Raw genomic sequence first — 15,490 nt, forward strand, 5'->3', positions numbered from 1 at the left:
GTCGCTCCCAGCTGAGCTGTTACAAGGAGCTGGAGTGACCGGCCGTTTGTGTGGCCCACTGCAGAAGACTGGGAAGGCAGCGGGGGGTCGAGGAGGCTTGGGAAGAGAGCCCCAGCATGAGCGCCATGGCCATTTGGGACCCAAGTCTCAGTCCGGCCACATTATGCCTCCTTCCATGATGGCCTCCCAGCTGGGCAAGGACCCACCCTTCATCTGCCAGTCCACACTTACACAGCCTTACGTCCTGCACAGGAGTTTTGACAGGAAGGCTAAAAGACACAGGGCTATACACATGTGTAGAGACAGAAATGACACCGTGTTTATGTTTGCATTGCTTTATTTTTCATATCTGATTAATTCATTTCATTTTTGTGACCTGAAAAGATGAAAAAGCAGAATGCATCTTTGCCACAAATCCACAAGAGGCTTAGTAACACAGAACAGAGCACAAAATCGAGGAGAATCGCAGCATTCATGCAGCTGGCAGGCTCACATCTGCTACCCAGCAGTCAGGTGGCAGCAACTGTGCCCCCTAATTGGTTCCTATCTTGCAGCAGCGGGCAGAGCTCCAGTCCTGGTTGGCACACTGGCAGTGGCAGGTCTGCTCATTCTGAATATCCCAGGAGCCACAGGCATTCCCACAAGCGCAGCTCATTGGCTTCAAATCTGTAAAAAGTTCAGTCAATGGGCTTCGTCAGTGGCATTAAACCTAAAGTGTCAGCAGGTTGGCAATGTGTGTGTTGCCCACCAATATATATATATCACAGACAAAATGTTGACAATTAACAAAAATCCTTGTTCCATTATGCAGCTTAACCAACCAAAGTGCACAGAGATGGGACCAAATGGAGGAAATCAGCAGGCAAATGGTGTACTACTCAGGGATGCCAATCACACCCTGGTTAAAATCTGCTCGAATCAACAGAAGTGAAGTTTAACTTACCGGATGGGCAGTTGGCGTACGATCCTGTCGCCTTCACATTTGTACATTGCAGACCCGCTTTATCCAAGACAGATGATGCTACAAGTGAAGCAAAGAGAAGCTTAGCTGAGAGCAGGTTGAGCGTCACTGAGCACTGAATACAAACTCCACAGTAAGGAATGTCTGAAGGGTGTAATGGATGGCACAGATGGGCTGGCATCCCGGCCAGGATTGAACCTGCCCATTAGGGGTCGCCACAGCAGATCATCTTATTCCATATCTTCCTGTTGTCATCATCTTGCTCTGTCACCCCCATCACCTGCATGTCCTCTCTCACCACACCCATAAACCTTCTCTTAGGCCTTCCTCTTTTCCTCTTCCCTGGCAGCTCTATCCTTAGCACCCTTCTCCCAATATACTCAGCATATCTCCTCTGCACATGTCCAAACCAACGCAATCTCGCCTCTCTGACTTTGTCTCCCATCTTGAGCTGACCCTCTAATGTCCTCATTTCTAATCCTGTCCATCCTCGTCACATCCAACACAAATCTTAGCATCTTTAGCTCTGTCTCTTGATTTCTGGTCAGTGCCACCGCCTCCAACCCATATAACAAAGCTGGACAACTACTGAATATTTTCTCCCCCAATCCACTAGAGGGCAGCCTTCCTGGGTTAGGATTCCCACACAGACACCTGCAGAGCATGCTGGGACATGTAGTTCTGTGGAGCAGCCCTGTTGACGATCTGTCAGGATTCACAATCCTTACTTTCAGGGTCATCATTTCGACTCAGAAGTGCTTTCTTCAGGCTGTGCCCCAGCACCGGAATTTTTCTATGGTCATAGTTAAAAAAAAATAAAATAAGAAAGCAACTTGATCTCCGCCAAGTGAGTAGGAGTTGGGAGAGATGGATAGACAACACTCACCTGGGAGGAGTCGAGGAGAAAGAAGAAGAAAACTTTGATTTGTTGTAATGTTTTGGGCTTCATTCAAAAGAAGCCCGAAACCTGCACACTCTGGCGATCACGCTCAGTTCACCGAGGAGCCCCTCCCTACCTTGGTGGGTCACAAAGACAAGTGCATGGGAGGGAAAAGTGGGTCATGACATCCTAAAGGATTTATACAGTAAAAGAGGTGGGAGAACAGACCCCTGGGGGACCCGTTGCTTGAGAACAGCATATCAGACTTTAACTCTTAAATGTTAAAAAGTCAATCGGCCAGCCCATCAATATGACAGAGCAGACTCATTGTGTTCCTAAAAAGACATTGGGGGGCCTGGATTTAGATTTAATGATCCTTTTGGCTGCAATCCGTGCCTGTCAAAACCCTTTTAGAGCCCTAGGTGGGGTTGATGGACGTATCGCTGCTCATCGTCCTTAGCCGATAGTCAGTATTGTAAGACTTGGACAACCTTCTCTATGGGGTCCCCTTGGTGTCTGGAGAGACTGTCATAAATGGTGCCTCACAGACGATGGCGCCATAGGCAGCCGTCTATATCGCCTGATGGGCTCAGCGGCTTTGTTTGAACATTTTGCACTTGCCCATCTTCAGCTGCATTTTCCATGTTTGCCCAGCTATCCCAATAGACCCGGGGTCTCTGCAACCCATAAACTGGAAAAACCGGGATCCCAAGTCTCAGTTAGTTTTGTTTGATGGTGATTGAGTTATGTACAGGACTCTAATTAAAAAACCCACACTTGACTAAATATCCCCCATAATGCCACTGTGTAACAAGGGTAAAACTATAAAAATGCATGCTGTCAGTTATGGGGTAACACTGAGCTTTTGGGATGTACCCATAATAATACATATTACACATTAAGAAACAACTTAATACGCATCTTTAATTAAAGAGTGTCACTCATGCACATCGGAGGACCACCTCGCAGGCTAAGTTATGGTATGTAGTAACCCACCGAGACAAGAGGGGGCTCTGCTGCTAACCTTACTTTCTCCTTTCCCCACAGTGCTGAGAAGCCACATTTGACCCACATCCCTTTCTGGTCCAGCCGCCATATAAAACCCTGAGCATCCTGGAAGGAGGCGTCATTACTGGCTAGGGCAACCCCCCCAGACGGACTTCTATGTTAGAAACGACTGCCAACCCCTCCCCTTGAACTCCCTCATACGGAACACACACCTAAGGCTGTTATTTCTTTTGTTTGGCTTTTTGACAATAAAACGAACGACCCAGTTGGCACCCCAAACTTTCTTTTGCTGCCTGGAGAACCTGTCATTCCCACAGCCGGCCACAAGAGGTCATTACAGAGTTAATGCAACATATGGAGAGATGGAGATAACCCGCTGTGCTGTGTTCTTGCACTTCAAGGTGTTGCGGGTGGCCATGGCCATTATCTGGCCGGGATGCCAGCTGCCTGGAAGGACTGGGGGGGTGGGGTTGTGAGAGCATCTGCGAGGCACTACCTCCCCTGGTACGCTAGAGCAGGGGTAGGCAACGTCGGTCCTGGAGTGCCGCAGTATGTGCAGGTTTTTGTTCCAACCCAGTTCCTTAACGAGAACTCAATTATTGCTGATGAAGCACATATTGCTTAAGTGACATTTTGATGCTTCATTTTAGTGGTCTCGCTTGTTAAGGTTCTCCAACCTTAATTGCTTATTTCAATCTTAAACTGCTGCATTCAGTGTTTTAATTACTCCTTATTAGCAATAAGATGTAAAAGACAAAGCAGCCAGCAGTTCTCCAGCTAGCTTTTTTCCAATTACATCTGTGTGTGTTCATCATGCACGGTTTGATTTAATAAAACACTTAATAGAAAAATGTGACAGACTGAAAATGATCTGTTTTAGGCTTCAAATCATTTGGATGATATCCTTGGAAAGGAAAAAAATCTACGATATAAAAGCCTTACATTGCACAGACTAACAAGCCATAAAATTAAATAAGGTCTGAGATTGGCAATGATTGGTTTCTAATTAAGCAATTGGGTTGAATGAAAACCTGTAGCCACTGCGGCTCACCAGGACCGACATTGCCTACCCCTGTTTTACATCTTATTGCTAATAAGGAGCAATTAAAACACTGAATGCAGCAGTTTAAGACTGAAATAAGCAATTAAGGTTGGAGAACCTTAACAAGCGAGACCACTAAAATGAAGCATTAAAATGTCACTTAAGCAATATGTGCTTCATCAGCAATAATTGAGTTCTCGTTAAGGAACTGGGTTGGAACAAAAACCTGCACATACTGTGGCACTCCAGGACCGACGTTGCCTACCCCTGCGCTAGAGGGCAGCCCACCTAGGTGGCTGTAGCACCATGGATTCCCACAGGGCATGCTGGGAGTTAGAGTCTGGTACAGCCAAGAGAGGATCGGAGAGTTTTGTCTCCATTTAGAGAGTCGGATAGGAGTGTTTTGTTTTGTGCTGGACTCTATCTGGTGCTTGTGAGCTGTGAAGTGCGGAGCGAGACAAAAGAGCTTCCCCACGTGAATAAACGTGTGTTGTGTGGTAAACTCGTGTCTCTGCCTGTGTGTGTCGGGATAGGGCAGCTGTACATGCCCCAGGTGTTCCACAATGGATTGTCATTTTTGCTGGACAGTCCTTTGTGACTTACCCAGGGCCTTTAGCAGCACGTCGCCACCAAGTTTGATCAAGTCATCAAAGTCGCATTGTTGAGAACTGGAGGAGCACCAGAGTGCCACTAGCAGCAGCAGCACAGCCGACTTCATCATTCTCCAAGTGTGCAGTTACGAGGAATGGCTGACCTGCAGAAAGAGTTTTCATTACCGTCATGTCTACATTGTACAGCACCTTTTGTGGCAAACTCCATGTGAAAACGTCTAAGGTGACCTGATGCCCTGTGCGTGCGGCCATAGGCACATGTCTCCAGTGGGGCATCTTGTACATCATGAACCAAGATGGACCATTAACAAGGGAAGAGACAGCAACAACTGTAAAGGTGCAAAAATCAAATCAAATCAAATTTTATTACACAAGAACAAAGTGCCCAAGTGCATTACAATTATTCAATATCTTTCTATTATAAAAAATATCCTGGAAAGCAAAAGCAAGGCGATGATACGTGATCTTCTCAGAAGACATTTAAAAGACCCGCGAGACAAAAGAGACTTGCCACGGAGCGTCTCGCGGGGACCATAAACATGAGACTTGGTGCCAAGAGATTGTCCCACTGCCGTCTCGCGGGGACGTGGAACATGAGATTCTTGCAAGACACGCCATACTTACAAAAGATATCATATAAGAGCACACACATCAAAAAACACTCAATAGTGTAAAAGCACGTAGTACACACAGATCATGTGCTCTCAGCACATATAAAACGTATAAGGACAATACGGAGAATAGAGACCTAAAGGCGTTGGAGAGAAAAAAAGGCAAATAAGAGATTATGAAAGCAGTGGAATTCGAAAGGCTCAAACAAACGATGGTGCGATGCACATGCAGAGAAAGGTACAGAATATGAAAGCAGTAAAATTCGAAAGTATTGTAGCGTCTCAGCCAGGTTGAGGGCTTTTTGATTTTAAGTGACTGTTAGGTCCAATTGAGGGAGGACGGAGTACAGCACGGAAGACTGATAGTGGAGTATTGATTGATGCGGTAAGGTGGGGCGCTGGAGAGGGTGCTAGAAAGTTGTGTTTGGGGTTAGGAAGTCGGCGATTGTTCAAGTAAAACTTTTGTGACACTTTATCATGTCAGTCGCTACAGTATCAAAGAAAAGATAGTAAAGATCGCATTACCACAAATGAAAGGTGATTAATCATCAGAGCCAGGAGTAATTGAAAAAATAGCAGGACAAATCGAGGTCAGAAATAAAAGGCAAAGAGTAGACAACAAAATCTTTTCACATTCGCATCATTCAATGCACAAAATGTGGATTTGCACAATAATGGACCATGCGCTATGAGAATCTGTGGTCCCGGAACAGTTAAAGCAACAACAAGTTAAATTTCAAAGAATACACAATTCGGTCAGGTGTATATTGATGATCACGGAGAAGTGATGCAAATTTTAACAGGCAAAAAGAAAGGTAATGTATATATTCCGCAAATAACATTACACACCAAAGGAGATCGTGATATGCCATTCGTATTAAAATGTTTACAGTTTTACTGTGAGAATAGCTTTTGCTATGATAATGAATAAATCACAGGGACAAACATTAGAAAAAGTCGGATTATTTATTAGGGCGGCACGGTGGCGCAGTGGTAATGCTGCTGCCTCACAGTTAGGAGACCCGGGTTCGCTTCCCGGGTCCACCCTGCGTGGAGTTTGCATGTTCTCCCCGTGTCTGCGTGGGTTTCCTCCGGGCACTCCGGTTTCCTCCCACAGTCCAAAGACATGCAGGTTAGGTGGATTGGTGATTCTAAATTGGCCCTAGTGTGTGTGCTTGGTGTGTGGGTGTGCTTGTGTGTGTCCTGCGGTGGGTTGGCACCCTGCCCGGGATTGGTTCCCTGCCTTGTGCCCTGTGTTGGCTGGGATTGGCTCCAGCAGACCCCCGTGACCCTGTGTTTGGATTCAGCGGGTTGGAAAATGGATGGATGGATGGATTATTTATTAGAGAAACAGAAACAATATTCACTCACAGGCAGTTATACGTTGCGTTGTCACAATGTGTCTCCAAAAAAATATTGTTTTTAATGAAGCTTTAAAGTAAAAGTGCAAATAATGAAATTGAAACAATTCCAAAGAAAAAAAAAAAATTTAAATTGTATATCCGATTAACCAAACACAGGGGTTGGCGAGCGAAGCAAGCAGGGGGCAAAGCCCCCTAGTCCTCAATAAAAGAAAAATTCAGACGTGAGCGTCAGTAGGCTTTGTGCCCCAAGTTACCCGAATTATTCAATAACATTTCAATAATTATTTACCGCCCTGATGCTGATCTTATTGATCATAAAATAGGTCATTACGATAGCAATTGACGAGAAGAATTTATATTGAATTGTAGAATTATGGTATTTGAGGGTTCCTTTGAAGTGCACGATTTGGCTCAAAATCTCATCAGCACATCGTCATCTCATAACAGGCTTAAGTTTCGAGTTTGGGAATTTTCCCTCCAGCCATCTGTCTGATAACTATATAGTGCCTTTCATATCTATCTATCTATCTATCTATCTATCTATCTATCTATCTATCTATCTATCTATCTATCTATCTATCTATCTATCTATCTATCTATCTATCTATCTATCTATCTATCTATCGCCGCTTACCTGAAAGTGGATGAATTCTGGCAGAACTCTGAATCCTGGCACCTGCCAGCTGTGATTTATACCCTGCTGGCCGAAGAAAAGCCGGTTTTGTGGCATTGCGATTCAGTTGCTTGTAATCCTGGGAAAATTCTCAAGTATGTTGTGTGAAACTTTGCATTCCTTTGGTTTGGTTTAAGTTACTCACAACAATTATCTTTTTGGCCTTATTTGTTTCATAAACTTTTAAGGCTAATGGATCAAGTATCAATAAGGACTAAAAGCTTTTCACATCAAAAAAATAATGAATGTAAATATTTAGAAACACTAATATCAGAAATTACAAAAAACAACAATATCGTCAACACCCCCGCCATGTGAACAATAGGCGCATTATGAAAGATTTCTTCATTCAGCTTAAAAGATAAAAATCAAAAGATAAACAGAAAAATAAATTCCGAGAGGCACTCCCTGGGGGATTTTTTTCTAGTGTTACATACCTACACACCTTTCTGTTGGGTTATGGAGTACGGATTTAAATTTTTCCATTTGTACAAGGGAAGTCGAATCACAAACAAAGAGATACAGGAGACCCCCAGTTTATTTCTTATGCTCTAATCTCATGTCTTCTGCAGAGACGGCTCCAGCATTTTTTTTTGCTCCCCTTAAGAGAAGCTCTGAATGGAGTCGGCCACCTTCTTTGATTCAAGTGGAATCATCACTGCCAGACCCGCATGTGGAAACATGGAGACACAAGAGAGGAGCTGGGACTGTGGGAAAGCGACACACGGGGGGTTTAGAATTGACAATTTGAGGATGTCGAGGGGGATGTTCGATTACTTGTAGCTATGGCTGTTTACAAGACTGTCTCAGAAAAATACACTCTTGAGGGTTGCCATTGCAGAAAACAAGTAGGAATTGAGCTCTTTTAGCATTTTTTTAAATGTATAGCATTTAACACTCCTCTAAAGAAAACAAAAACACACACATTTGTATCACTTAATCAAATTACTGCTTAAACTTTGAAGTTGTTCTGTAGTCCTGAATTTAAACAGCTGGCCTTGTCAGGTAGCTTACAGTGATGGTGACAATCTAATCTTACCAAGGCAGCTCCACAAACATGTGCAATTTATTTAGGTTACTGAACTAAATTGAAAAGCTTAATGTAATCACGAAGTTCAATAAAACTGAACTTTAATCATCTTTAAACATTTACCCAGGATTCTTATTTGCTGTATGCTCACTAATACCGTAAATATTCACATATGGAAAAATTGATCATAAAATCAGACCTGACTTATACGCCCATTCAAAAATGTGACACTTATTTATTTAATTTTTGTACATCTTCTTGCCTCCTCCAATCTCACACCAGTTTCTCAGACACATCAAATTTTGTTGCAGCAGCACAGTTACCAATTTCTTTCACTACTTCAACGACGTTTAATTTCAAACCAGCTTCATATTTTCTTCTGATCGAATGCACCATCGTAGATTGAGAATTGTGAATTTCCCATTGGGATTAATAAAGTATCTATCTATCTATCTATCTATCTATCTATCTATCTATCTATCTATCTATCTATCTATCTATCTATCTATCTATCTATCTATCTATCTATCTATCTATCTATCTATGGGATGCTGTTAACGATGAAGGTGTATGAGGGTGTGAGATACAAAAAACACAAATCGGTGCAAATGTCGCTTCGGAAAAGTTTGGGTATTACCGTGTGGTCACGTAGGCACAACAGAGAGAGGTTAGGAGCACATGCTGATACAGCGCTTGCTGCACCCACATAGAAAAAAAAGGCCGTGTGCTCCGTGGTCACTCTCTCTCAGGTGGGCGTTAGCATATCGTAATCTCTTGGGCCAATAGCCTCAGTTTTCCACATACAACTTATACAACCGACATTATAAAATACCAGAAATTATACGGTAAATTCAAGTCCCAACTTATCCGCAGGAGAATTTATCCATGCGTATATACGGTATATGCAAACAATGTAATATAACTATTCAATGAATGCCCAACCTCAAGAATTTTTCCAGGTAGAGATGGACAATGGAGAACTTTTTTGGTGTGGCAGGAGCGCATGTCATAGATGGTAGTGAACGAAATTTGTCAAATGTAAGCCCATTTGTACGGAAATGTATTAGGGGCACAGTGAAGAAAAAAAAAGTATATGTCGAGAATAAAGTTGGCATGTTGACTTTTTTCTCAACATACCCTTTTTTTTCTTCACTATGTCCGCATATTTTTTTTTCTTCTCAGTGGCCCTAATACGCTTCCATAACATGTCGGCTTTATTCTCGACATTTCCACTTTATACTCTCCGTTTATGTCAAGATTAAAGTCGACATTTCCACTTTATTCTCGATATTTCCACTTCATACTCGCTGTTTCTGTTGAGATTAATCCTTAAACCACTGGAGCTGGATAAAGTTGGTTCCCAGTGCAATTTGCAGGCTCACCGGAGCCGAGTATATTCAGCGACATACATGCGTTGAACGCCGCAAACGGCTATAGTTGCTTCCCAGTGCAATTTGCCAGCACGCTGGAGCTGATCAGTCCGTGCCATACATTCATTGAGCAGCCAGCTCATGACTATTGGCGCCCCCTAGTGAATCAGCATTACTGTCTCTGGGATTCAGCCGCTGCACTAGACTAGCCTGCAAGAATCAGCATTGCCCTCTGTGTGCTTGCGGGCAGCCAGTTCAAGAGCAGTTGGCTCGGTGCTTTACTGAATTTCATCAAAGGCATCAGTTGCACCTTCTACATAGAATAATAGTAGATTGTTGCAGTAGTTTTTTTTTTTATAGTTTTTACAGTTCATTGGCAGTTTGTAAAATGGTCAGAGTTGCAGTAATTGTGATGCTCTTTGCATGAAAAAAAATGCGTTCCATTAAAATTTCACTTTTTCTTTGTGAATTGTGATGTTTACTTAAAAAGGGCAGCAAAAAAGTATTTGGCGTCTGGGGGTGCATTAACCCCCAAGTATGTGGCGGTTTAAGGGTTAAAGTTGACTTTATTCTCGTAGAAGAGGCACTTAGTGCCAGAGGGAGTCAGTTTAAGAAGCACGTAGCGATTAATGTGGGTCGGGGAACACTTAACACAAAGCATTTAATGTGCTACATTAACTTATGACGGGGTTTAAGAAAATCTAGTTTACAGCATTCTATTTTAATGACAAAATAAACGATGAGAATAAAGTCAACATGCCGACTTTATTCTCGACATAACACTTTTTTTTGTTCATACGCTTCCATACATTAGGGAAATTAAATTAGCCTTGAATTTTTTTTTTTTTTTTTGCTCCTGTGTTTATTTGTGCAATCCTTTCGAATCCTGTAATGAATTTCTTAATATAAAAGAACTTTGTTTTGTATTCAGACCAGAGGTTTTACAGTTCATTTGCTTGAAGTAGGGGCCTGAGTTGCCTCGAAAGCTTGCATATTGTAATCTTACTAGTTAGCCAATAATAAGTGTCATTTTGCTTGACTTCTCACTACATCCATAATGGCTAACACGGTACAACACCCTAGTACTACAGTTTTCCTCTCTTAATTTTGTGGACATTTTGAACTTTTGTCATTTCAAAGCCTGATTCCCATTTTTAGGCCTGTGCTGGTTTGAAGCCTACCCTTGTGAGTTGGGGTTAGGCTGCCTGTGATGAGCCAGATCTGGGAGAAAGGCTGGTCTGGCTTGTGGTTTTTCAAGGCCTTCACCCATTTTTTAAGCCTTTGTGAGACGGGATCATAACATGGTGTCACACTCGTGTGCGTGGGAGGCAGCTAAAAGGCCTGAACGAGAGTAATTCCACGCCAGGCCAGGGGGTGGCGGAGTGTACTGACTCATTTTCTTGCTTTTCTGCAGACCATTCACGGCCTTGATTATGTCACTTCCAGTTCCGCCCCCATTGACGAAGTCACTTCTGGGTTAGAGCCTATAGATGAGGACCCTTCCGGTTCCGGCCCTTTTGACATCACTTCCTATAGTGACCTTTAAAGCTGCCATCTTTCCTCTATCCCCTTAGTTCTGTTTTGGACTCTGATCAGTACACATCTGTATATCATTTAATCCTATTTTGCAGCCAGAATATAATATACGGGTACCCCCCCCCACCTCCCCCAAACCATTTATGGACTCTTTGTCAATTACTGTGACAATGGATAAGTGTAAACCATCTTGAAGTTGTGTGCAGATGGGAAAGATGATATATATAAAACTCCACATTCAGTGCACATTCTACACCTCTGACTAAATGGGTGCCCCTGGTGAATTCACTAAAATTGCTACTACTGCCCCTTCAGGAATACACTAATAATGATCTATCCATTTATCCATTTTCTAAACCCACGTCATGCATGCTCATCAGAGGATTTCGTCACAGGCTTGACTGAGGTGTGTCATAACTGTTGCTAACTTTCTCTTCTCCTTCTTTCCCGCAGCACAGAGAAACCACCCAGTGAGGGCACTTAGCTCCGCTCCTTCCAGTTTGGGCACCATATGTAGCCTGGCTGCCCAGAAGGAGGCATCATTTCCACAAGGAGTAACCCACTGGATGGAACTCCTGTGGTCGATGCTTATCATGATCATTATATTATTATTAAGATTGTATTGTAATATTATTATTATTATTACTAGGCGGCAAAGCCCCCTGCTTGCTTCACTAGCCAGCTGCTCACTAAGCCAGCTGCTGATTGTGCCATGCTGTGTGATCTGCATGTCGCGCTGCGTGTCGATCATTTAAAAGCCTGTACAGCGCTGTCCTTTTGTCTCACTTCCTTGTCTCGTGGGATGTTAACGTGTCTCCGAAATATTGTTTGTAAAGTGGGGCGTGACGTGCAAGTAGTCTCGCAGGACTTCAAAGTGTCTCTCTGAGATGATCACATCTTGACCCAAGGTTTTTTTTTATTATAATAGATAGATTATCATTATTATTATTATTATTATTATTATTATTAAGAGCTTGTATTTATAGTTTTGCCCGAGTGGCTGTTTTTGCTATAGGCATTTTTTTGGTTTAAACCAGCATTAAATGGGATGACCTGTTTGGTGTCCCAAACTTTCCTCTGTTACTCCCACCTGTCACTCCTGCACCCGGACATACCACTATTATCCGGAGACAGGGTCACGGGAAAGGCGCAAAGCAGGAACAATCCCTGGACAGGACGCCAGTCCATTGCAGAGTATTAAGATTTTTAATAAAATGACTTATGAACCAGCATGAGAGGGTGATTACTACAAAAGGCGCTATATAAAATAAAGTTTTCTTTGTCATTTGTTGCTCTGTATTTCACACATACACACACACACATTTTACTGTCTACAGCCTTGACAGGAAGACTCACCACAAAGATTTACAACAGTAAGGACACTCTGATGACGTCATGTTAATGCTGCATTGATTTATTTTTCATATTTTTTCATTTTTATAATCAAAATGTCAAACGCACCTCCATATATTCCTGCAGTACACAAGAGGGCCTGGCAGAGTAAAACAGAATAAATTCAAGGGGGAGTGCAGAATTCATCCATTTGGCAGGGTCACGTCTGATCTCAAACAGTCAGTTGGCGGCTGTGCCCTCTACTTCTTTCCTATCTTGCAGCAGCGGGCAGAAGTCCAGTCCTGGTTGGCACAGTGGCAGGTCTTCTCGCTCTTAATTTCCCAGGACGCAGAATTCCCACAAGAACAGCTTACTGCTAAGTAACCTGTAAAAGTTCAATTATTGTGCTTTTTATTATTTAGGTGAACCTCAAGTATCATTGGATTGGCACGTGTGTGATGCCCAGAAATAAAAATTACAGACAAAGTGGTGACAAGTGACAAACATCTTAAACTATATGGGGCAGCATAGAGAAATCTCAGGTCTCCTCCATCTGTTGCTGACATGCTGAACATTTCTCTGTGATGCCAATCATAAAGACAGATCATTAAGGTGAACTTTAACTTACCTGATTGACAGTTGGCGTATGATCCAGACGAGTTGGTACTTGTGCAGCTCTTAGTTGCTTTTTCCATAGAAGCTGAAGCTACTAGTGAAACAAAAAGAAAGCCAACGGCTTGGCTGAGAGCAGGTTGAGTGTCATTGATACAAAATACAAATACAGCAGTGAGGAGCCTGAGGGGACATTCTGCCCAAGGTGTGGTGGGGTGGGGACATTCCTGAAGAGAAACTTCAGATCATAATGTTCCATGGCAAATGAATGCATATAATAATAACTTGAACATGAACTTATCCTTTATGCAATCAATCAGAGCTTCTTGTTTATGTCAGGGTATGTGTTCTGCCTCCTGCTGGTAAAGTGGGTGAGTAATGGACTCCTTCCAGGCCTTTCAGACTTTTCCTTGATAGGACAATGTAGCCCCAGGCTCTAGAAGGAGCAACCATGTGCTGCCACCTGTCAGCCAGGAGGTTTTGTAGCCAACACTCACCTGCTCACTAATGAGATGGTCACACATCCCTGGTACCAGTTGGGCCGCTTGCCCTCTAGTGTTCAGGTAGTGCATTACAAGGCTGGAACTTACTATTATTATTATTGTTGTTATTATTATTATTATTATTATCATCACCCTCCTCTCAGCGCATTACAATTTGATGGTGTGTTCACCAGAGGACAACCAGGCAACCAGACAATCAGGCTCATAGCTGAAGACTTGTCTAAGAATGTGGGCCACGCTGAGGAGTGTGATCTTCTGGATGTCTTTTCATACTGACTTTACATTGGAGTTTTTCAACTTCCTCTTAGAACCCGGGCTTGATGGTTTCCAGTGAGTCTACGACTACAGGAGCCACTCTTGTCCTCGTGTTCCACATGTGTCAGACTTTGGGGTCCCTAAAGTTTCATAGTAGAACTGCCCCTGTAATCTGCTGCAATGCATTCTTGCAGTTTGTAAGTTTTAAGTTACTCTTCTTGTTTTTGGTGGACACCACTCACTGTTTCCATTGGCCCCATAAATGAGACACACTTACTAATGGTCTTCAACAGCAAGTCCTTTCTAAGATCCTTTATCATCCTGAGGCCTGCTAGCACAGCACTGGAGGGGCACCAGAGTGTCGTTAGCAGCAGCAACAGCAACAGCAGTGTGGCCGACTTCATGGTTCTTCAAGTTTGTAGTTCCCAAAAAATGGCTGACCTGCAGAAAGAGTTTTCATAGTCTCCATTTTATTGTACATATCACTGTGAACCTGTTAGGAGTTCACTCCACACTTTTTCAAAATTTCCCATTTGCCCCCCAGCCTCAGCTGAGCAAAATGATTTGTGTAAAAATTAAATTCTCATACAACAAAGAAGTCGTTCATTTATCAACCGGAAACTTTTTTGTGTTCTAATTCTGCAAGTGTCTGCCTGTCATTTAGTATTTAAATAACGATCTGCAGTGGATCAAGTCTTCATGTGGAGAATATGCAGCATCACACATTAAAAAAAACATGCACCACAATATCTATCTATCTATCTATCTATCTATCTATCTATCTATCTATCTATCTATCTATCTATCTATCTATCTATCTATCTATCTATCTATCTATCTATCTATCTATCTATCTATATAGAGCTGCTTACCTGAAAGTGGATGAGTTTTGGCAGAACTCTGAATCCTGGCATCTGCCAGCTGTAATTTATACCCTGCTGGCTGAAGAAAAGCGGGTTTTGTGGCATTGCGATCCAACTGTTTGTAATTCTGGGAGAATTCTCAATTATGTTGTGTGAAACTGCATTCCTTTGGTTTGGTTCAAGTTTACTCACGATTATCTCTTTGGCTTTATTTCTTTTTATAAACTTTTAAGGCTAATGGATCAAGTATCAATAAGGACGAAAAGCTTTTTACACCTAAAAAATAATCGATGCAAAAATTTATAAAAACGAATATCAGAAATTACAAAAAACAACAACATTATCAACACTCCCGCCATGTGATCAATAGGCACATTATGACAGATTTCTTCATTCAGCTTAAAAAAAAAAATCAAAAGATAAACAGAGAAAAATAAATTCCGAGAGGCATTCCATGTAGTGATTTTTTTTTCTTCTTGGATCGAGGCCTTGCTATGGCAGAAGGGTTTGCGCGGTCTAGTGATCCTTGGAGCTATGTTGTCGGGAGCTACATGCTCCTGGTAGGGCTTCCCAAGACAAACAGGTCTGAGGTGAAGATCCAGACTAACTCGATCCTGAGACCCCATATGGCTTTAAATCAAGGATCTGCGTTTCCCTTGCCCGGGAAAGGGTACCTGGGGCCCCACCCTGGAGCCAGGCCCAGGGGAGGGGCTCGCTGGCAAGCGCCTGGTGGCAGGACCTTCGACCACGGGGCTCAGTCCGAAGAAGCAATGCGGTTCCGCTCTCTTATGGGCCCACCACCTGCAAGAGAGACCATAGGGGTCGGGTGCAATGCGATA

The 15,490-nt window shown here is 42.8% G+C and overlaps 2 protein-coding genes across 6 annotated transcripts in view; both read right to left on the minus strand.

Moving 5' to 3' along the window:
• Positions 1-319: 319 nt before the first annotated feature.
• LOC114667947 (resistin-like) overlaps positions 320-15,490 on the minus strand; it is a 34,761-nt gene continuing 19,590 nt past the window's right edge. Inside the window, exons 1-4 of one of the 2 annotated variants that reach the window (XM_028823481.2) lie at positions 7,112-7,182; positions 4,495-4,645; positions 944-1,021; positions 320-666 (exon numbers count right to left, since the gene is read on the minus strand). In XM_028823481.2, the coding sequence (XP_028679314.1) occupies positions 533-666; positions 944-1,021; positions 4,495-4,612 (330 nt within the window). In that variant the 5' untranslated portion in view covers positions 4,613-4,645; positions 7,112-7,182 and the 3' untranslated portion in view covers positions 320-532. Of the gene's footprint in view, positions 667-943; positions 1,022-4,494; positions 4,646-7,111; positions 7,183-15,490 lie in introns of those variants that run through there. The other variant, XM_051920733.1, reaches the window with a different exon arrangement.
• LOC114667932 (resistin-like) overlaps positions 12,485-15,490 on the minus strand; it is a 44,923-nt gene continuing 41,917 nt past the window's right edge. For 2 of the 4 annotated variants that reach the window (XM_051920730.1, XM_051920731.1), the window contains exons 2-4: positions 14,066-14,229; positions 13,047-13,127; positions 12,485-12,803 (exon numbers count right to left, since the gene is read on the minus strand). In XM_051920730.1, coding sequence (XP_051776690.1) covers positions 12,679-12,803; positions 13,047-13,127; positions 14,066-14,192 — 333 coding nt within the window. In that variant the 5' untranslated portion in view covers positions 14,193-14,229 and the 3' untranslated portion in view covers positions 12,485-12,678. Of the gene's footprint in view, positions 12,804-13,046; positions 13,128-14,065; positions 14,230-14,660; positions 14,691-15,490 lie in introns of those variants that run through there. The other 2 variants (XM_028823463.2, XM_051920732.1) reach the window with 2 other exon arrangements.

Source organism: Erpetoichthys calabaricus, chromosome 17 (genome assembly GCF_900747795.2).
Source record: "Erpetoichthys calabaricus chromosome 17, fErpCal1.3, whole genome shotgun sequence".
NCBI classification, from domain to species: Eukaryota; Metazoa; Chordata; class Cladistia; order Polypteriformes; family Polypteridae; genus Erpetoichthys; species Erpetoichthys calabaricus.